Raw genomic sequence first — 23,141 nt, 5'->3', positions numbered from 1 at the left:
GGAGGTCTGAGCAGCTCTTACACAAGTTTTATAACCAGTGGGGTTTGAAAGCCTTTTCTGCTTTGTAGAACTGGGTTGTCAGAGACTGTAGCTAGTGGCATTGCCTTGCTGTGTGATGAATATACCTTAAGAGTTCGTTTGTCAGCAGTGTTGTGTTCCACCTCTCCCTGTCCCCAGCCTCCACAAATTTCAGACTCATCTCATAATAAATTCCACTTTATAGATGAGTGAGTAAGAAGCAGCTTAGCAGCAGGGAGTGCGTGCTTTACTTTTGAACATAATGAGTGATTCTAATTTATAAACTATAGCTATGGCTGAGAAATCCTGTAACCCTTTAATCTGAAATTATTTATGGCTTTCCCTTACTTTTTAATAGATTTTTTTTTTTCTTTTTCCTTTTTTCTCTTTCACCTGAGGCTCAGGAGGGTTTTCCCACTGCTGCATTGTTCAGTGTGTGACAGGATAAGGGGATATTAGTTTCAGAACAGTGCTTTGTGAGGGTTTTTTTAATGGAAAGGAATTTAGGATGTGTATCCTGTCAGATCTATTTGAATAATTCCTAAAAGACTAGTAGAATTTAACCTTTGCTGACAGTAATTATCATTGTCCTTGAAATTAACATAACAAATCTCTATTTGCATTTTTTAAATTGATTATAATTGTAATTTTTAAAGACTCAGTTGACAGTCTTTGCACCCACGAGCATCAGTGAGAATTTCCTGAAAATAAAATTTGCAGTATAAAACCCTCTTAAAATAATTTTTACACAAAAAGATAATTGTGCTTGTTCATTATCTAAACTACAAGGGCACACATCTTATGGGCTTATAGCCATTTGATTCTTTTTATAGACTCAGTTATGGTTCACTTAAATATACTGCTAGATTTTTTTTCTTGCAGTGCATTTTAATGATATCTGCTTTCCAATATACAAACTGTGCTTTGAAATATAAATGAGTTACGAACAAAGAAGTATCAGTAGATGTACTGTGTATGCTAAGGCAAGCCGTTAAGATGGATGCCAGTAAAGAGATATGCCCACTTCTAGGAACATTTTCAATGGAAATTTTCCAAAGATGGCTAATTTAATTGTATTTTTGTGCAACAATTAGGAGGGAATTACGATAGTTCTTTCGACGCGGAGAAGGGAGTGGGCACTATTGTCATTGCAAAGCCCTTGGATGCAGAGCAGAGGTCAATATATAATATGACTGTGGAGGTCACCGATGGAACAAACATTGCCACGACTCAGGTAGAATATCACATTCCTTTCTTGGCAAGTTTTTAATTTGTTAGTGGAACGTATATGCTATAAAAATTAATAATTTTGCCGTTCAAAATAAAACCTCATCCTTTGAGACCACCGTTAACTAATGGAGGGGATATTTTTCAGAGCCTTTCCATCTGGTTGTAAAGAATCGGCTGTTGAAGGTTTCAAAGCCTTATTTCTCCTTTTGTCCTATTTGTGCTCGCAGGAAAGTAATTTGCCTTCCTCCAGCTGAGGAGGTCCCTATCACAGGCGGCGAAGCTTAGATTTTGACAATTGTACCACCCTGTAATGGTCCAAAATAGAATAGTGCTTCTGTGCTGTTGGGGAATATTGCTATTGATTATATTAAATGGAGTTTACACCTCTCATCCTCCCAAGACCCAAATGTGGGACACAGGATCAATTGTTGAGAGAAGAAATTGTTCAGAGGCGAAACTTAAAATTCAGGGGATCTCTCCTTTCGTGTCACTGCCTGCGATTACATTGTCTTCTGGAGAACAGCCCCAGTGAACCCCTTAAAACCAGGCTTGCTTATCAGGCTCAGTGCCTTTTAGTAATTAAAAAGTCAGGTCAGATAAACATGAAGGGCTGGGATAATGCTGGCTCTGACACATCCTTGTCGGAGAGACCCTGACGCAGAGCCTGGGTATCTGTTTGGTGGGAACCAGTCTGGAGCTGGAATATGGTCAGGGTCATGGTACAGTGACAGAGACTCTGTGGTCCAGGTGGAACCAGGGAGACTCCGAAGAACAAATCCTTCAATACGAGGGGCAGTTGTGGGTCCGGATTAACTAGGGCCTGAAATCCTACATCTGAATTACTGCCCAAGAGTAAAGTGTGCCTATAGCCTGAATATTATTTGACCCATACGGAAAAATACATACTGATAGAGGACACCTGTGTGCATCCTCAAATCCCAGATTAAATGTGGTTTATAGAGAAAATGAAAAAAATAGGTTTGTGATGTTATCTGCTTCTTTATAATGCAGGAGGAAGGCCTTAACATTTTTTATATTTACATATATGCATGCACACGCAGATGCTTCTGTTTTACCTTGCCTTTTTGCTCAAATGGTTCAGATGTAAATCTGTATTCACTGAGTCACAACACCAACTTTCCTAAGAGACTGTTAAATCATTGATTGCTTTCTTAATCTGAATTTCTGTTTATAACCAGCCCTAAAATCTCTAAGTATCCCTATCTGATAATTTCTCCTGATAATCCACTCTTGATAAGAAAACATCATTTGATAGTAAATTAGGTGGTAGGAAATCTGCTATTTACCCTGTTAGTTTTCAGTAATAAATTGCATTTCTGCTAAAAACATCCCTTATTTTTAACTTGATTATATCTGGCCTGTATTCCCTGTTATGCCTTTCTCTGCTCGATTAAAGAGCTCTTTAAAAACCAATATTTTCTCCCCAGGAGGGCACTTACTCAGAATAGTCAAATCACCTCCCAGTCTTCTGATAGAAAAGTGAAGGAGAGTGACTGACCTCTTTATGTTCCCTTTCCATAAAGCATTTTCTTCAGCCCTTGAGTAGTTTTTTGTTTTGCTTTGTTTTTTAATCTTGGTGACACTCTCAGTCCACATTTCAGAAATGTAGTCTTGAATCCCTAACATGACTTTTTTTTTTTTCTTGCTAACATTTCAGCCAAACAAATATTAAAAAGCACAGGGAATTTCAAACCTGCTGGGTACAAGGAATTTCTCTTCTCATGGATATTATGTTTATTGTTTTTGCTGCTTTTGATTTAATAAATTGACCCCATGACAGTCCTCAAAACCTATTTTGATGAAAAGCCTACATTTTTAATTAAAACATATGGTAAAAACATATTTCAGTAAAGCTGTTGCATTCTAAAAGAAGCCTGAGCATTCTCTGTAACAGTGATGTGACCTATTTAAAAATGTAAGATAGTCATTTAAGATTGCAATAGTATAGCATTAGATAATCATTGGTGGGTACGGACCCTTCTTTCCTCCACCTCCTTCTCTCCGTGTGGATACTGTTGAAGCATTTAACTGTGGCCCAGACAACATCTGAGAATGTGTTTCTTTTGGTCTTCACAACAGAGATTTCAAAAGTGATCATTATCTCAAAGCTGCCAGGATTATGGCCTGCCTAATTATCTCTCCCTTTTACAAAACTTTCATACTGAATTTTTGACTGTACTTTGGAGCCTTTGGTTACCTTATATGTCTTTATTTCCTTTTAGAACAATAATAAAAAACAAACTGATAGGTTAAGTTAAATATGTCATAGAAAGAGTGAAAAAAGCATCTACTAATGGCTCTCAGTGGCCTTGTTCTAAGTTTTGATAAAATGACATTGTAAGTACTTTGTCTCATATACGTAGTACCACCTGCATTTTTAACTATAGCTGCAAGAAGATATGGTAGAAGAGGAAGCAGGTGGAAAGCAAATGTATAAATTCATCCCCTCGAATAACAATAAAGTAATATAAAGCCCCCCTCAAAGTGAAGTGGTTTGTTATGAAACAGCTGATCATCACCATGCCAAATGGAACAGTCTTGCTTTTTATTCCACCGCACCTGTTTCCCTTTATCTCTTCCTGGACTTTTGTCTATTACACAGTTGGAGGTGGTAAAATACAGCGTAAAAATGCCAAAGATTTTTGCTTCGGTAACATGATCCCTGGCACGGACTTGGAGAAGTTTCTTCAGCAATGCTCCTGCACGCCTTAAACTCCAATAAACTGTTCACTTCCTTCATGCCTTACTGTGCACATGGTTCTCTACCGTACCACGAGAGGAAGGAAATCATTTTGATTTAAAAGTTACATCTGTTGTATAACGGTTCACTGTTATGAAAAGAGGCAAAATGAACATTAGGAATGGTTAAAAAAAAGTAAAAAATCACAAACTTCCTTTGGACCTGAAAGCCTATTTGGTTTGGGCACGATCAGGGTTTCAAAAAGGAATACTGTCTCCAAAGTGAGAACCAAAGCACCAGGACTTGTTGAGCCGCTGCCACTCACCGTGCGGCCCGTCCAGCTGAGCCCCAGCCATCCCAGCAGCACAGCCATGATGGGGAGGGATAGAGGGGGCAAAAGACGAAGAAACGTTGACTCGTTTGATTTATATATTTGGAGTGTGGGGATAAAGCTTCTGTCATGTTGATTAACTTCTAGGAAGGCTAAGTCCCTTGACTTAGCCAGGGAGACCTTTTGGGTTTTTTTTCCCTTTGCTTAATTCATCATTGCTCAAGGCCACGCGGTAATTTATTAAAGGCTGAAGGCGTACGTTGGCTCTAAATCCCTGAGAAATGCGATTCCTGCAGCTGCCAGGGGAGCTGTTGGCCTCGGGGAGGGAATGGGCCTTCTGCATCCCGCGCTGGAGAGAGCCGGGACAGGTCTTGAGCCCTTGCTTGAGCGGGGAGAGGACTCTCCCAGCAAGAAATCGGCATAATGGCATGTAAATGCGTACTCCTGCCACAATTTTGACTAACTTCAACTGTGTAACATTAGAGGTTCTCTTGGTCATCAGTCAGGTTTATCCCAAAGCCTCCTTTTTTTTACTGAACAGCTCAGATCCTTTGCATCCAAGCACAACATAGGAATAGCATTTATTTATTTCTTTGCAGTGCATACTGTTGAGTTTGCTAAAATACCCACAGAAGTACAGTACAGTGGGGAACAATCATCTCAGTGATGGTAAATTTTCACTTTTATTGAGAATGTTGTACTAGAGGATAATTATCTTTTTTAAGAACAGACTCCTGGAGTTGTGGTATTATATGAAAAAGACAGTTTTACTTCTTCCTTATTTTCTTGCCTTCTCCTTATTTCTCATTGTCCTAACAGCTATAACAAAGATGCTTTAAACCATGAAGGCTGATGCTTCCAAGTTAGGAGGCAAAAAGTGCCTCAGTTTCACTTATTGTAAAAGCATCTCACTATTTCCCAGTGGCACGGACACTCAGAGAGCAGCAAGCAGTTCCCTCTGGAAAGTTTTTGTAGATCAATACATGGTCACTTGTAATACCTTCAGTTGGAGCCAACCAGGCTGGAAGAGCAGACGACAGAAGTTACTGCTCGTTGCCCCTTTCTGTCTTTCCTTGCAGAAGGTTCTGGACTTTTATTTATTCTTCAGCTCAGGATTGACCTTTAGCTGCAAGTTTCAGGATACCAAACTTGGCCTCACCTTTCAAAGAACACCTTTTCTTTGTAAGATTGTTTCTTAACAGAGGGGCTGATCAATCATCCCAAGTGGGGGTGGTTCTTTTAACAGAATGGGGAAAAGCTCTTCTTAGAGGACCATGGCCAAAACGTAGCTAAGACATTAGAGCCTTCCAGAAGAGGTTCTGGGCTGTGGATTCTTCTTGGATGGACAAGAAGACATGAGGTTTCCATTCAATTTTTCACTTTTGCTCAGTTGAACGTTTCCTCCAAACTAGAACCAACCCATCCCTGTTTTGTTGGGGTTTTTTCTGTCCCATTCAGCGATCTCAGCACTGCCTTTCCTGTGAAACAAAGACTTTTCCCTGCATTTTAACATAACACAAGGGGCACAGTAAGTTATAAATAACAGGCCACTGAGGTTGGTAGGGAAACTGTTTGCATTTTTATGTTAAGGTTGGGGTTTGGAGGAGAGAAAAACTTGTCAGGAAGTAGCAAATAAAGCTGTGTGGTAACACTATTGAAAGCAATATTAAATCAAAATAGGTTTTCAAAACCCGTACAAAAGCGTAACCTGAGTTTAAGCAATTCAGGCACTTAATAGGTTGTACTACAACACTGTGCCCAGACCAAGCAATTAGCCAAGCAGATTCTTCCAGCTTCAAATGTCTCTAAAGCAGCTCCTGGCATTTATCCAGTTTTCACTCAAATACATTTGTGCCTAAACCAAAGGTATTTGTGATGGGCAACATTAAAAACAGCTTTGGAGAGACTTCCTGCATTAGGTTTTGTTCTCCTTTGATTTGATTGTATTTCTCTAGGCCTTTCACTTACCATTTTGAATACAAAGTCTTTGCTAATGCTCTGAGTGCTACTTTGCCTAATTTGTAAGCTTGGAGGCCCGTGAATCCTTTATTTGAAACTTGCTTTAACTGTGGGAAATAGGAAGTGAGCAGGGAGAAGCAAATCTTTTATAGTGAGGAGCTTTTCGGACTATAAATTAGGCTCTGCACAATGGAAGCAAAAGGAAGCAAGCCTGCCTTTCTGAAGCCTGTGATGCGCTGGAAAAGATATGAGCTTTCAAGGATAACCAGGCAGAGACTGCTTTGCTGCTTGTTTGCTTTATGAGCGTGGAAGAAAGACTTGCAGCTAATGTTTGTCTATGAAAAGTGGTTTAGTCAGTAACCTTGCACAGTCCTCAGCAAAGAGGAATCCCTACTTAGCAGCAAACAAATAGTAAACATTTCCATTTGTCACCTTTTGGAGATGCGTTGGGAAACTTTTAAAGCCTGGCTTTGATTTTGCACAATGGGTATTGTCACAGCTTAACACCCCAGGCACCTACACAGTAATAAATGATATTTATGCAACACAGCTCATTCTTGCCATATCTTCCATTTGGAAATAAATATGAAGAAAGTATTAAATTACACATGCACTGTTAGTCTTTGAGTTGCTTCAGTAGGTTAACACTTGATTTGGGGTGAAAGACATGCTGCAGGCTGGCTAAAGCTTAAGGCTTCAAGGAGCAGAGTGCTGGCGCTTTTGAAGTCAATGGGAAATTTGCCAGTAGTACCAAGATTTTATGCCTAAGTTTGGCAGCCGTTAAATGAATTTGAGTAACTTTCCTCATATTAACGATCTGGTGGCATTCGGCTTTCTCAACTTAACATATGCTTGTAGGATCAGGTTTTATATGAGCCTGGTGTTCATGTCAGTGTAGCATTTGTCTGTTATTAAAGGAAAAGATTGCCCCCTCTTTTAAGTAACACCTTACTAGAAGTCATCCTGCTGGAGCAGGAAATCTTCTGCATAGGAGGGTGGCATTTTAAGGCAACCTAATAAAAGGGAGGTGGCTCAAAAATAAACCTAAAACATCTTCCTCAGCTTTGCCACTGCACTTCTTGTGTGGCTTTGGTAAGTCATTTAACCTTGCTGCAAAGCAGGTTGTTCCTGGGCAAAGGATGGGAATAATAATAGTCACTTGCTCCTAAGAAATGTTGTAAGGATTGAGGGTTTAATATTTAATATTGCACTTAAGTTCCATTTTATTTTACCTGACTTTGTTTCAAGTAGCTCCCAAGACAATGACATTTTTAAGAACATAAAAGTGTTCCATTTTCTCCTTTTCCATAGCTCGTGTGTTTAACAGAGCTCTATATATGATCAGTATTCCCATATATAATCTAACTTTCTTTTGCTGCAAGGAAAATCCAGCCCCCTCTAGTAAAGGAGAGACCATAATGTTAAAATTACAGTTGACTCTTGGGGATTTTGAGGGACAGCTGACAAAAATTAGAAATACTCTTAACTGCTTTAATAGAAGAAATTGTGAATCAGTAATGACCTCTTTATTCATTACATCTCTAACCCACCACCTTCCATCTCCAGATGGAAGTGGCTGTTGAAATGCAGAGTATGTAATAAATAATGCGTATTTCAATGGGGATCACTTGACAAATCATTAAAATACTGTCATCTCTGGGGAGGAAGATGCCTGCCACTTAAACAGGCACTTGATCAGTTTTACAGCAGATATGAAGTGAAAGAAAAAAAGAAAAGAAGTAGTTCTTTTGTCAAATTATCAAAGCAATTTTAGGTGCATAGCTCCCTGTAAGTTTGATGACCACAGTGAATGAGGACCTCAATTTTTTATCTTTTCCCCTCTCCGTGCCTCCCACTCCCCAAGCACCATCATGGTCCATATCTGTGCGTCACGGCCTTATCTTCTACCTTTTTCAGTGGGCAGAAATGCTGCTGTGTGAATCCACACTATAATTTCCATAGTTTCATGGCTTACCCTCGGTCTCCGATGCTGATCCAGTCCCACCCTGTTTAGTTTATGCAGTCTAGTGAAGGCGTAAATCACAGAGCTGTGGCTTGCACAGTCACGGTGCAAGCTTTGTGGTGGATAAACCTTTATGCCCTCCTCTGCTTTCCCAATTTGCCAGTATCCCAAAATGCATTAGATATAATGGAAATTGAACCCCAGCACTGGGGTGATCACACACCATGCAAACAAAACAGCATGTCACCGCTGTAGCAGTACCTTTAAGACACATTGGCATGCATCTGTACTTTTTTTTTTTTTCTTTTTCTTGCAGAATAGCTTGAGCTTGCACACATCAGTGTTAAAAACAAATTCACAGATAGGAGCCTGTCCCTCACATGGCAGCTTACTTGTTCCAAGGTAGACTGTGCTGTACTAGCATCAGCAGAATCAAACATTCTTGCTATTCTCAAACTAATCCATTTGAGAAGTTCTTACTTCTCTGTTAGACTAACTAAAATGATACATGACAAAGATTTTGGCCACTAACTAAAAGTAAAATTAATTGTGGTGTTGTCTGTGTTAATGATGCACCAGTAAAATAATCCAGCCATGTTACAGTGGTACCTGGCAAGGACTGAGGGTGTCGAAACTGCTTGAGAAGACACCTTTATGCATTAAACACTGGAAATCAGATTATCCCCAACTCATACTGCTTCAGTGTCTTTTCCTTACACTAAGAAAATTGGTTCAGCACTGGCTCTGTGTCCCATTAGAGTAGAGTTGAAGTCTTTCATTTTTTCCTCGGGCTTTCTTTTATATGTTACAACTCATTTCTTCACACATTTTTCAGATGTGGGTTTGGTTTTTTTTTTCCTCAGTCGGGTCAGGAGCACACCTTGATGTACTGTATAGCAACAACAAAAATATAAAAAGCTAAGTAACTCTTCATCATTATTATGGGCCCAGCAATGTATATTTCCCCCCAATTTTATTGCTATCTGTCCAAGACTGAAGCATAACTTAATATAGGCTTTGCCCTGCTTCACTCTGGCGTACCATAATCTGGTGAAAATTAAATTGTATGGAATGTGCAGTTGAAGTCCTATGCCATTTACCTTACAGAGCATTTTATTTCAGCTGTCTTTTAAACAGTTCCCAGGCTAGTTCATTACGACTGCTGCTTACAAGTGCTCATGTTCCTTTCTGGTAATGTGTTCTGCAAACCCTTCTGCATATCATGGAAATCTAAAGTTTCATTTCTCTCTGAGGTCAACATCTGTTTGTGCAATATTGCAGTAAAAGTATAACTCTATTTTACTTCTGTTAAGAAAGTATGGTTGAACAGGGCTGATCAAGCAAAGTAATAAAATATTTGCTTAAAAAAAAGCCAAGTACTTTTCAGAACTATAAAGAAAATATCATGAGGATGGGTCAAGTCTCCTAATCTTAGGGAATAGTCTTGTGCATGGCTTTTCCCATGCGGTTCATTGGAGTATTTCTTATTTCAAAGTCTGAATAAAAAGATTGTTCCATTTCACTCACTGTAAAATTAGGTGTGTGCTTTCACGGGCATATTCTGCAAAAGATATACTTTTTTTTTTTTCCCCCCCCAGTACTGAAAAAGAGGCCAGTCTTTGCATTTTGTCTTTCAGTATTAATGTAGTTTGTCAAGTGTTTTGCTGCCACACTGCCCAAAGTAATCTACAGCATACAGAGTCTGGAAAGCAAATTTTGTCCAGGGAGTGAAAATGGTGAAAAATCTCCAATGGTGAAAAACACAAAACCTCATTGGAGCCACACGCGCATAACATTGCATAGTCACATAACTTTCGAAAGGCAAACCTTGGAACACAGTGATTCTTATTAGTTACAAGGGTCAGCTTGTGATATATTGAAATGGGTGTAATAGGCAGCAACAGCAGCATCCAGGATTCTTCAGGGATCAATACCGAGGTTTTAAAAGACAGACTTGAAGCAAATGGCACAGCGTTCATTCACATTTTTAGCAGAAGTTCTGCCGTTCATAAACTGCAACAGAAGGGAGGCAAATAGGTGTTCAAGGGGAAAGTGAATTAGTTGGCAATAAAGACAACCACCACTGGCAAAGGAAGAGCAAGGACAAAACCGTAAAAATAATCCTTCCCTGTGACCAGTGCCCTGAGGCTACCTGTCCTTGGTGGTATGTATTGATCTGTGTGGGGTGGGCTTGTGTGGTCAGGAGGTCATGTCTCCTGTTGTCGCCTTGTCAAGTGTCACCGTTCCTAACACAGCCTAAGGTGTAACAGCAACGTGAACTCTCCACTGCTGTCACAGTTTGATACTGCTAGTATGCCCCAACGCAATAAATCAGGCAGAAAACAACACAGGATTTAGCCAAATCTTGATTGTATAAAAAGCAGATTTAAGTAACATGAAAAGGATTCTTTAATAGCCTTATTAATAGTGAAGGGGAAAGGAAATCCCATAATAGCTCTAGAAGTCTCTTGTAACCAGAGCAGTTACAAGGGATGACAAAACCTTTGCTATGACCATTGTAGGAATATTTTCCAATCTATAGATACTGAAAATACCAGCTTCTTTGTCAGGCTCTGAGTAGGTCTTATAATTAGGAACATTTTGCCTTCAAAGTCATATCCTTACTAGTTCTTTTGATCTGAACAGTAAGCATTTAATACTAAATGATGTTTCTCAGTCCCACCATACAGCAGCATAACATCATCAGCCATCTAAAGTAAATTACATTTCTCTAGATGCCTATGCAGTAATCTCACTAGACTTCAATAACTTAGATGTCTTTCTTTTATTAACTGTAGGTTCTTATCAAAGTGTTGGATAACAATGATAATGGCCCAGAATTCTCTCACCCGAGTTACGATGTCACCATTTCAGAGGACATCCTCCCTGATACTGAAATTCTGCAGATTGAAGCTATAGACAGAGACGAAAAGCATAAGTTGAGCTACACTATTCACAGCAGCATCGATACAGTCAGCGTGAGAAAATTCAGAATTGATCCCAGCACTGGGGTGCTCTATACTGCTGAGAGATTAGACCACGAAGCTCAAGATAAGCACATCCTTAATGTCATGGTAAGAATGCAATATTCACTTGGCTCGGGACGCAATCACTGCTGCTTCAGGTGTATACGTGCCTTAGTCTTTGCATGAGCAAAGGACTCTTAGTGCAGTAAGTAGTTATTAATTTCAACTTGGCTTCCCTGCTGGGTATTTATTTTACATTTTTATTTGGGCTTTTGGGGAAACTTATTGTGAATTCATGGTATGGAATATGGTATGATTTGCTGTCTCAAGGGAGAGCAAGCAGGAAATTATTTAATCTTTTGGCATCTGGTCCTCTCACTCAAGGTAATTTTCAGAGTTTCCGAAGTGAGGCTGAAAGTTATTTGAGAAGTTACTCACAGGGAGATAACTGCTTTCTTGCCATAGAGAATGCTACAGCCTTTCTGAATACAAGCTTCTTTTATAGTTTACTTTTACAGACTTACTTCAGTACATAAACTGTTGATATACGAAATAGCTTTCATCCACATTTCCAAATGTTTGGGTATGCAGAAAAAAAACTTAATTACCATTTGTTGCTCAGTGTGCCTAAATTACAGAACATAAGTCTGTCTGTTTCCAAGTGAAGATTGTATGTTATGGACTGGAGGTTAATTAAAAAAAAAATCTGTGTTAGTTTAAACACTGTAGTCCACTATTTTCTTTAACCACTTAAGACTTCTGCAGAAGAGGTCTTTGAAGGAACAGCTCATGATGTGTTAGGTGCAGGGCCATCTTTGAGCGGGGGACCCTAGGAGTCAGGGAGCTGCTGTGAGATCCAGCGAGCAGGAGCTGAGTGGGGTCTCAGCTCACAGAGTAACAAGCTGCAAGTCCTTTGGCGAGCAGGCTAAGAAATAAATACAAACTGAATCACAGAGAGACATGGCTGACAGAGGTCATTTCCTGGTGCTTGGTTTTGATCTCCACCTGATACAATAGAATTTTTGGTCTATTTAAGAAGAACCAAACTTTGGGGGATCGTGTTGGCAGGATTATCAGTGTAGCAGTGCTGAGGTATTTTGTATGGGGTTGAAAGAAGTGTGATAAACGTGATAATACCTCTGTTGGGAGTGCTCGGCACTTCTTAAGGTAATTCCCACTCTGTTTACTATTGGTATCATCATCTTCAAAAAGGTATGTACATATATAATGATAAAAAATTCCATTGGCAGATACAAGCGCTAGATTCACACACGACTAAGCATAGTGGGTAAAATTGTTTGCAGGTCTTTGAAAGAAGGAGCAATGGGCAAGGTATATTTGCCTCTATCCTACAAAGCAGGGAATGGCAGGGCAAAGGCATGACTATTTAGCACGTATGAAAAAAAGTATTTCTTGCGAACCTAAAACCGAATTTAAGATGTCATGTGGTTGTCACTTGAAAAATTCATGTCATAATAGTTAGTTGCCAAGCATTTTTTCAAAGTGAAAAAAAAAAAAAAAGTCCCTAATCTCTTCTTGTTTCTTTTATTTTACTCTCTACCATCTCGTGTCTGAATGTATTTTAGACTGTTCTTTGTGACAAATGGTTTTTTTTAGTACTTTGGATTAAATAGAACAAAAAGTATTATTAGAACTCAGTTGAGTAATATTTATGAAGTATTACTAGACGGATATTAAGATGTGTATTATGCACTTGTTCTTTAGGTTCGAGATCAAGAATTCCCTTATAGAAGAAACCTGGCCAGAGTCATCATAAATGTGGAAGACTCCAACGACCATAGTCCATACTTTACCAGCCCATTGTATGAAGCCTTGGTGTTTGAATCAGCAGCAGTTGGATCAGCAGTCTTACAGGTCACGGCTTTGGACAAAGACAAAGGGGAAAACGCAGAGCTTATCTACTCTATTGAAGCAGGTTAGGACAGAGGCCGAAAATGTAGCATCATGATTCCTGCCATACACAGAGCAGTGCTGTGACAGTGGTCCGTCTTGACCCACAAGTCAACTTCATTGGTCTGCCTTCTCCTCTAGGGCTGGGCAAAGGAGACACCTTCTTTTTTATTTTGACACTGCTATACCCAAAACCTGTCAGAACAGAATCTCATTCACGTTCACTAGATGGCTACAGAGCCTTTTACCTCTAAGTCATTGGTTCAAAACCATCACAGAAGTTATTGAAACCTACAGCCAGTGTTTGTTCTCAGGTTGCTGGCTTCAGTCTAGTACACAGTGGATCCTCCATAAACAAATGCCACACCAGCTGGTATGTCCTGGCATCTTTGCCAGTATTTGATCAGAGGAGCATGGAGACTAACACCAGGGTTATGCTAAAAACTTTTGTCAGCAGAGTCGTAGCATTTTAATGGCACAAGGTCTCTTGACACTAAGGGAGGGCATGGTGATACCAGATTAAAATTGCTTTTGCTGTTAAGCTGTGGATATTTACATTGACCACATAATCTGTAGCAGCAAAAGCATTCCTCTGCTGGTGCAATAGCTTGGTCATGAGAAATTTGCATTATCTCTGCCACACATACAAGGGAATCCAACTTCCTCTGGCTCATATGGATCTGAAGTTAAGAATTATCTCTGAGATAAACCATTAACATATATATAACAGAGGTGCCTGGAAAAAGAGAGGAGGAAGTAGAAATTTGTAACCTTTGGATTTTTTAATGTTTCATTTCTACTTTTTTTTTTAGTAATATGAATCTTTTCATTGTAATAATAGCAAAACTTGAAACCTGTATTGCCCTAAAAAGAAGTCTCATACACTGCAAATTGTCCCCATGTTAATCAGATCACAAGCCTTTCCCAGCATTAGGCTCTAATCCTAGAGGATCATTATTTATCCCTATATTATTATAAAGACTTGTCGTTAGCTAGGATGGCTTGCATCAATTAGGAACAGGCTAAGTGATATAACTAATAACTAATGAAACAAGAATATCTACACCATCTCATATTGATTTAACTTCATACAGTTCAAGCTCACACCTTAAATTAAGCTGATATAACCTGCATCTTAGAGAAGACCCAAGGAACTTTCTTCTGTCATTACCCTGTATGCTCTGTGGAAGTAGAGTCCCTTAAGCAAACCAGATTAAGTCTTTTGCAGCTAAAAGTGTTGAACGTAGACCTTTGTGAGCCTACAAAGATCTTAGCACTACAAAACAAATACTTCCTTTATGCACTGCATTTGGCCTTACCAGTTATTTCTCAGTGTTCTCCAGTGACCTTTAACTTAGCTCAGGAGAAATTTTACAAGTGCCCAGGCAAGACAACATCGTGCCTTCTAGAATGAACTCTGAGCAGACCAGATCAGGTTCCTGGGACAATGTTTTTCAAGACTGTTCCCAGCTTTTTCTTGACACCTTATTGCTATTATGGGCTCCAACCCAATCACCCATAGGTACCACCACAATGTAAAGAGCAACCTGACATATTAGGAGTATGACTCCCATACACTGGTAATAGAATCATACATGATGCAGACAGAAAAATATGATGATTAGAAAGGATGGTTTAGCTATTAGATGGTCCTTTTTAGTCTGCGTGTTTTTCTCTTTTCTAGAGGTTCTCTCTTCCATTACAGCCTGTTTCTTTTCATCATGAGCTCTCCCTGCAGTGTCAGACTTCAAACTTCCATTTACTGTAAGCCACGCACTCCCCCCGTTTCATTATCCACAAGTGTTCCAATCCTAGATGCATCAAAATTGAGACTTCTGCTGCTGTAGTTTCTATGATCCATAAAATCTGCACTTGAGGATACTGAGCATTCAGATTGTACACAGCCCTTTCATTCAGGGGAATTACTTAGATCACCTTACACGTGAAGAGAGCAATTGGTAAAGAAAGTAGCTTTTGTGTAATTTCATAAGAAATTCCTAAAGGATAAGAATCAGATCTAGCCTTACATGAGGCAGTCAGTGGCTAAAAATTATTTGTGTTAGCAAGCAGTGACAAAAAAACTGCAGCAGCATTTGTAATGTCTGCAAATGTGACAGATACTGTGATCTTTATGAGAATTTGTAGCTCTGGCGGAATCTCAGCTCCTCAGTGAATAGCACAATTTTTGTTTTAGCTAGTAGAGTAAACTTTACTGATCTGAAAGGATGGATATAAATAGAAAGCCACTACCAGTACTGAACTACATACAGTAGTATGTAGCTTAAATTAGCCTCCAAGCCCCAGAATTTACAACAGATAGTGAAGCACATCTTAAAAACAGTTCACACTAACTCACTTCATTTAGGATTCCATGTATTTGGTATTCCAGCTACAATTTTCACATTTACTGCTCTGTGCACAGCACCCGTAACAATCACCATTTAAAGAAATTCTCTTGTTCATCACCAGTTACCTGAGACATATTTCTGTCTAGGTCATGGATGGATGCTTGACTGTAGATTGGAAGCAGTTCTCCATTTTAAACTGTAAATTACAATAGCACAAATGTGTTATAATGATTGGAATCACTGTAACTCGCTACATGCTGTTTGTATTTAGAATCAAATTCCAAAGAAGAGTCTGTATGCTTATACATATGCAGCATCTTATTCTTCAGGCAGGCACTCAAAGAACCAGCAAAATACGGATTGCCTAATAAAGGTGATCTCTAATTGTAGGGTAAGGTTACATATCAAAAGTTTTGAATCTGTCTTGCTAAAGAAGAGGTTGGCAAAAAGATTAAGAAGAAAAAAAGCCCCCAAAGAAGGTCCTTGATCCAAACTCACTGTTTTCACCTTTATGCAGTCAGTGATATCCCTGCTTTCATGTTATAACAGACATTTCATGACATTTTCGGCTAAATCTCATTCATCTAGATTCATCCTCCTCAGAGATCATATGATAAACCTTTGTGCCACAAGATACTTGAATCTCTTTTCTATGCTATTTGTTCTGTTTTATTTTTTCTAAATGCCACTCTAACCTTCTTAAATTCACTTATTTGAGTCTCGAACTACTGTAATCTTCTCTACGGTTGCTTAATATCCCCTTCAATTAAGAGCCTGGGTTGTTATCCATTTGTCATGTAATTGGCTTGTTAGCCTCTGATCTAGTTTCTTTGCCTTAGGTGTACATGTATTTGACTAATTCCCATAATTTAGGGATGCTTTTTCCTACTTCAGTAGGAATAATGTACATGCAGCACTTGCTGAGATGCTGATACTCAGAATCAAGATACAGATAGCAGCACCTGCATTTCTGAAATATATACCATCTGAAATCTATACCATCTGTTCAGATACCTGATTTTCAGAATGGAAGACTGGGAGGGCCTTTAGAATTCTTTTATGTTGGTGGATTGTTTTTTTCAATAACCGCCTTTAAAAAATTGCAGCCAGTTGCTGCTGGTTTAAATTATTATTGTCTGTTGTATTTCATTTCTGATTTGCTTTCAATATTTGTGTTTTAGGAAATACAGGAAACACATTCAAGATTGAACCAGTTTTAGGAATCATTACATTACTGAAGGAGCCAGACTTAACCACAATGGGACAGTTTGTTTTGTCAGTCAAAGTGACCGATCAAGGTTCTCCACCACTGTCTGCAACAGCGATTGTGCGGATATCTGTGACGATGGCAGATAACTCCCACCCCAAGTTCACTCTCAAAGAGTACCAAGCGGAGGTTAATGAAAACGTAGATATTGGTACTTCTGTCATCTCTCTCTCTGCAATCAGTCAGTCCACGTTAGTTTATGAGGTTAAAGATGGGAATGTGGATGGAGTCTTCACTATAAACCCATATTCTGGAGTGATCACCAGTCAAAAGGCCCTTGATTATGAACGCGCTTCCTTCTATCAGCTCATCGTACAGGCAACAAATATGGCAGGCATGGCATCAAATGCCACTGTGAACATTCAGATTGTTGATGAAAATGATAACCCACCAGTTTTTCTCTTCTCTCAGTACTCGGGCAGCATAAGTGAAGCTGCTCCTGTAAATAGCATAGTCCGAAGTGCGAATAACAGTCCCCTCGTGATACGTGCCACTGATGCTGACAGCAACCAGAATGCTTTGCTTGTCTACCAGATTGTTGAATCTACTGCAAAAAAGTATTTCACAGTAGATTCCAGCACAGGTGCAATCAGAACAATTGCAAATTTAGATCATGAAACAATAGCCCACTTCCACTTCCACGTGCATGTTAGAGACAGTGGGAATCCCCAGCTTACAGCAGAGAGCCCCGTTGAAGTGACCATTGAGGTAACTGATGTCAATGACAACCCACCGGTCTTCAGCCAGGCAGTATTTGAGACGGTTTTGCTCCTGCCCACATATGTTGGTGTTGAAGTTCTCAAAGTCAAGGCTACAGACCCAGATTCAGAGATCCCTCCTGAACTAACTTATAGTCTAATTGAAGGCAATATGGACCATTTTTTAATTGATTCAAGCACAGGGGTACTCACCATTAAAAACAATAGCCTCTCCAAAGACCATTATATGCTAATAGTAAGAGTATCTGATGGGAAATTTTATAGCACTGCGATGGTGACAATAATGGTAAAAGAAGCCATGGATAGCGGGCTCCATTTCACACAAAATTTTTATTCCACTTCTATCTCAGAAAACACCACCAATATCACAAAGATTGCTGTGGTGAATGCTGTTGGTAACCGCCTCAATGAGCCTTTGAAATACAGTATATTAAACCCAGGCAACAAATTTAAAATCAAATCCACCTCGGGAGTCATTCAGACAACTGGCATCCCCTTCGACCGAGAGGAACAAGAGCTGTATGAGTTGGTGGTGGAAGCAAGCCGTGAACTAGATCACCTTCGTGTCGCTCGAGTGGTGGTGAGGGTTTACATTGAGGACATAAATGACAACTCTCCAGTGTTCGTAGGACTTCCGTACTATGCTGCTGTGCAAGTCGATGCTGAGCCTGGTACCCTGATATATCGAGTGACAGCTATTGATAAAGATAAGGGTGAAAATGGTGAGGTGTCCTATCTTCTGAAAGAAGACTATGGACATTTTGAAATTGATAGAGGATCTGGCAGTGTCACTTTAAAAGAAGCCTTCAATTCTGATTTGTCTAATATAGAGTATTTGGTTGTCATTCTTGCAAAAGATGGTGGTAACCCATCGCTGTCTGCTTCAGTAGAGCTCCCCATTACTATTGTTAACAAAGCGATGCCTGTATTTGACAAGCCCTTCTATACAGCTTCCGTGAATGAAGATGTGGAAATGCACACGCCGATTTTAAGCATAAATGCAACCAGTCCAGAAGGCCAGGGCATCATTTATATCATTGTCGATGGAGATCCCTACAACCAGTTTAATATTGACTTCGATACTGGAGTTCTCAGTGTCATCAGCCCACTGGACTACGAAATAAATTCTCTTTTCAAGCTGATGGTGCGAGCCAGCGACGCCCTCACTGGCGCTCGAGCTGAGGTCACTGTGGACTTGATCATTAATGATGTTAATGATAATCCTCCCATTTTCGATCAGTCGACTTATAATGCTACTTTGTCTGAAGCATCTTTGATTGGGACTCCTGTACTGCAGGTTGTTGCTATTGATGCTGACTCTGACAATAACAAGATTGTGCAGTATCAGATAGTCCAGGACACCTTTAACAGCACGGACTATTTCCATATAGACAGCACCAGTGGCCTAATTCTGACAGCCCGGATGCTCGATCATGAACTCATACAGCAGTGCAGCTTGAAAGTCAGAGCAACCGATAATGGCTTCCCGCCACTAAGCAGTGAGGTTCTTGTTAGTATCTCAATAACAGATATGAATGACAACCCTCCAGTTTTTAACCAGTTAATATATGAATCGTATGTAAGCGAACTGGCACCTCGGGGTCATTTTGTGACTTGCGTCCAAGCCTCTGATGCTGACAGCTCCGATTTTGACAGACTGGAGTACAGCATCCTATCAGGAAATGATCGGACCAGTTTTATTATGGACAGCAAGAGCGGTGTTATCACCCTTTCCAACCATCGCAAACAGCGAATGGAGCCCATGTACAGCCTGAATGTCTCTGTGTCAGACGGGCTGTTCACCAGCACAGCTCAGGTGCACATACAGATCCTTGGGGCCAACCTCTACAGCCCTGTGTTTTCGCAGAGCGTTTATGTTGCAGAGGTTAGAGAAAACGCTGCTCCTGGAACTAAGGTAATCCATGTGAAGGCAACAGATGGGGATTCAGGTGTATATGGCCAGATAAGCTACTCCATAATAAATGACTTTGCCAAGGACCGATTTTTGATTGATAGCAATGGGCAGATTCTGACAACTGAGAGGTTAGACCGGGAGAACCCTCTGGAAAGTGATATTGGTGTATTTCTGAGAGCCCTTGATGGAGGTGGCAGGACTACGTTTTGCACTGTGAGAGTGATAGTAGTGGATGAGAATGACAACGCTCCTCAATTTATGACGGTCGAATACAGAGCAAGTGTCAAAGCAGATGTTGGGAAAGGTTACTTGGTGACCCAAGTACAAGCGGTAGATCCAGATGATGGAGCCAATTCCAGAATTACCTATTCTCTGTATAGTGAAGCCTCCGTTTCAGTAGCTGATCTGCTTGAAATAGATCCAGACAATGGATGGATGGTCACCAAGGGTAGCTTTAACCAGCTGAAAAACACAGTTCTGTCATTCTTTGTCAAAGCAGTTGATGGTGGCATTCCTGTAAAGCATTCCCTCATTCCTGTCTACATCCATGTTTTACCCTCAGAAACTATTTTGCCTTCCTTTTCTCAACCCCAGTATTCTTTTACCATAGCAGAAGACACCGTCATAGGTAGTACCATTGACATTCTGCATGTTTTGCCTAATCAGGGCGCTTTGTATAGCACAGTTAATGGTGAACTGACTGAAAACAACAAAGATGGGGTTTTCATCATAGAGCAAGACACGGGGCTCATAAAACTGGATAAGAGACTTGACCACGAGACAAATCCTGCTTTTCACTTCAAAGTTGCAGCCACCATTCAGCTAGACAAAGTAGACATTGTGTTGACTGTGGATGTGGAGGTTAAGGTGTTGGATGTAAATGATAACAAGCCCATGTTTGAAACGGCTAGCTATGACGCTATAATAATGGAAGGGATGCCTATAGGAACAAAACTTATGCAAGTTAAAGCGGTTGATGCAGACTCGAGTGCCAACGGGCAGGTCACTTATACACTTGCGGTGGAATCGGAGCTGGAGAAGATCACGGAAGCGTTCACCATTGATAGCAACAGTGGCTGGATCAGCACACTGAAGGATCTGGACCATGAAAAGGATCCTGCTTTCACCTTTGCAGTGGTGGCCTCAGATCTGGGGGAAGCTTTATCCTTGTCATCAACCACCTTGGTCTCAGTTACTGTGACAGATATAAATGATAACGCACCCGTCTTTGAGCATGAGGTGTACAGAGGGTCAGTGAAGGAGAGCGACCCTCCAGGGGAAGTCGTGGCTGTTCTTAGCACCTGGGATGAAGACACATCTGATGTCAACCGGCAGGTTAGCTACCATATTACAGGTAAGAAACAACTTGCATGCTTTTTTTCCCAAAACCAGCTTTACTGAAGAACTGTGCATGTGTCCAGTTTCAGGTGAATGTTTAGCAGGGTTTCAGCTAAATTATTCCTGTGAATCAGATAATCGCATCTTTCTCTGATTATTTTTTTTTTAATTTGGACAAAATTTGTAGCAGCTAGCAAAGCTGAAAAGAGAGAAAGGAAGTGTGTGTGTCTGTGTCTGTCTGTCTGTCTGGGTTATTCTCTCTCCGATTTCCAAGATTAATGCTTCATGATTTGCTGCAGTGCAATGTAGTATGACCCATCAACCCATCATAATTGATGTGTCAGCGTGGAAACCATCATGACTTAATGTTTCATCCAAGGGAAGAAGAACATTTTATTCTTAAGGAGAAAATCCTTACATTTCCAAGCATTTAAAATTTTTTGAAATAGCATTTTTTCTTTTTCAGATAGGAAAGTGCATGCAGGAGCCACTTTGAAATACCACTATGTGTTGGGGGGGGGGGGCGAGGAATGAATTTTACATTGGAATGAGTGGGGAGATGCCATTTCTTATCAGCACAGATTTCTGGCCAGGGAAATAGTAATCCACTTAGAAGCACTGGTTAGCTGCCATGCATTGTTATATACAGCATAAGGCAATTTCGATTACATTACTAACATATTTTTCAAAGTGTGGTAACATTGCTCTTTCCTATTGTGCTATATTTATTATCATTCTTTTCTCCTAGATTCAGACTGGCTTTTGTGTACGTTATGAGTGATGGGGTGCTGCAGTTATTTTTCTGCCTACGGCTTATATTGTTCAATAGATTTTGTTAGGGAACAACTTTGTCATTCCTCCCAACCTTCACAATCCAAAAGCTAATATTAATTACCTAGTAATAACCAGATTATTGGACAAATTGGCATTTTTCTCACTGGATGGGATTAGAATTACACAAGACTGAACGTAGGAAGCAGGCTATTGGCAAAAATGACTTAACTAAGGAGATGACAGTTTGTATATTTTCATCTGGAGGGTAAGACCTACCCCTTCGTTAGCAATCAAATTGGAAAGTGCTGCAGGATGGTGTGTAGGGAGAGGTGTATTATTCCAGTTAGCCATAGATTGCCTGTGTTACACATCAGAAGTAGTATCATTTTCAAAGCAACCAGAAATTCATTCTGACCATTTACTTGAAAGTCTGGATTCAGTTTAAAGGTTTGCAAAGACTATGTGTTTATAGTGTGATGCATTGTAGGATATTAGAAGTAGAGGCAAAAATAGTCTTGTGGATAAAGCACAAGATTTGGAGGCTTTGGGCAAGGTGCATTAGCTGCCAGTAATCCAGTTCCCACATATCTAAAAGTAAATAAGTAGTGCCTCATCCTAGAGATTTTGTGATATTTGAAGGAGTTTGGGGATCCCAGTATCCCCTCGTAACAAAAATGCATTCATGTACTGTGATCATAAGCTGAAGGTACTGTTTTTCTCTTTGTTCTGAAGTCTTTCAGTCATCTCTTATAATGAATTATGCTTTTAGTTACATAATAATGTTTTCTTCACATCCCTGTGCTGTTCATTTAGCAAAAACTGGACTTTTGAATAATAACTGTCACATGTGTCAGAGGGTTGGAGCACCTCTCCTATGAGAACAGGCTGAGAGAGTTGGGGTTGTTCAGCCTGGAGAAGAGAAGGCTCCAGGGAGACCTTACAGCAGCCTGCCAGTACTTGAAGGGGGCCTACAGGAAAGGTAGAGGGGGACTTTTTACAAGGGCATGTAGTGATAGGACAAGGGGTAATGGCTTTAAACTGAAAGAGGGTAGATTTAGATTAGATGTAAGGAAGAAGTTCTTACACTGTGAGGGTGGTGAGGCACTGGAACAGGTTGTCCAGAGAAGCTGTGGCTGCCCCATCCATCCCTGGAAGTGTTCAGAGCCAGGTTGGATGGGGCTTTGAGCAACCTGGTCTAGTGGAATGTGTCCCTGCCCATGGCAGCAGGGTTGAAACTAGATGGTCTTTAAAGGTCCCTACCAACCCAAACCATTCTTTGTTTCTATGATTCTGTGTGACTCAAAAATTATAGATCATTCTGTACCTTAATTTCTATCACAGTTCAAAATATGTCAGATATTTTGCTGGTATTTAGTTTCTGAAAATGTTAGATATCAAAGCCTAAAACTTTCTCTAATTGCTACTGTACAACTACAAAAGTATATGAGTGTCGTGGTTTAACCCCAGCCAGCAACTAAGCACCACGCAGCCGCTCACTCACTCCCCCTCCCCTCCCCCTGCAGTGGGATGGGGGAGAAAATCTGGAAAAGAAGTAAAACTCATGGGTTATGATAAGAACGGTTTAATAGAACAGAAAAGAAGAAACCAATAATGATAATGATAACACTAATAAAATGACAACAGCAATAATAAAAGGATTGGAATGTACAAATGATGCGCAGGGCAATTGCTCACCACCCG

General features: G+C 40.1%; 2 protein-coding genes across 9 annotated transcripts in view; one reads left to right on the top strand and one right to left on the bottom strand.

The window, feature by feature from the left end:
• Window positions 1-23,141, bottom strand: part of TAF1D (TATA-box binding protein associated factor, RNA polymerase I subunit D) — an 815,997-nt gene that overhangs the window by 77,158 nt on the left and 715,698 nt on the right. The window lies entirely within an intron of this gene.
• FAT3 (FAT atypical cadherin 3) overlaps window positions 1-23,141 on the top strand; it is a 327,577-nt gene that overhangs the window by 231,089 nt on the left and 73,347 nt on the right. For 7 of the 8 annotated variants that reach the window (XM_049823603.1, XM_049823600.1, XM_049823602.1 and 4 more), the window contains 4 exons: window positions 1,113-1,252; window positions 11,001-11,276; window positions 12,894-13,104; window positions 16,609-20,682. In XM_049823603.1, the coding sequence (XP_049679560.1) occupies window positions 1,113-1,252; window positions 11,001-11,276; window positions 12,894-13,104; window positions 16,609-20,682 (4,701 nt within the window). Of the gene's footprint in view, window positions 1-1,112; window positions 1,253-11,000; window positions 11,277-12,893; window positions 13,105-16,608; window positions 20,683-23,141 lie in introns of those variants that run through there. The other variant, XM_049823605.1, reaches the window with a different exon arrangement.

Source organism: Accipiter gentilis, chromosome 19 (assembly GCF_929443795.1).
Source record: "Accipiter gentilis chromosome 19, bAccGen1.1, whole genome shotgun sequence".
NCBI classification, from domain to species: Eukaryota; Metazoa; Chordata; class Aves; order Accipitriformes; family Accipitridae; genus Astur; species Astur gentilis.
This window is presented reverse-complemented; position numbering and strand designations above follow the sequence as displayed.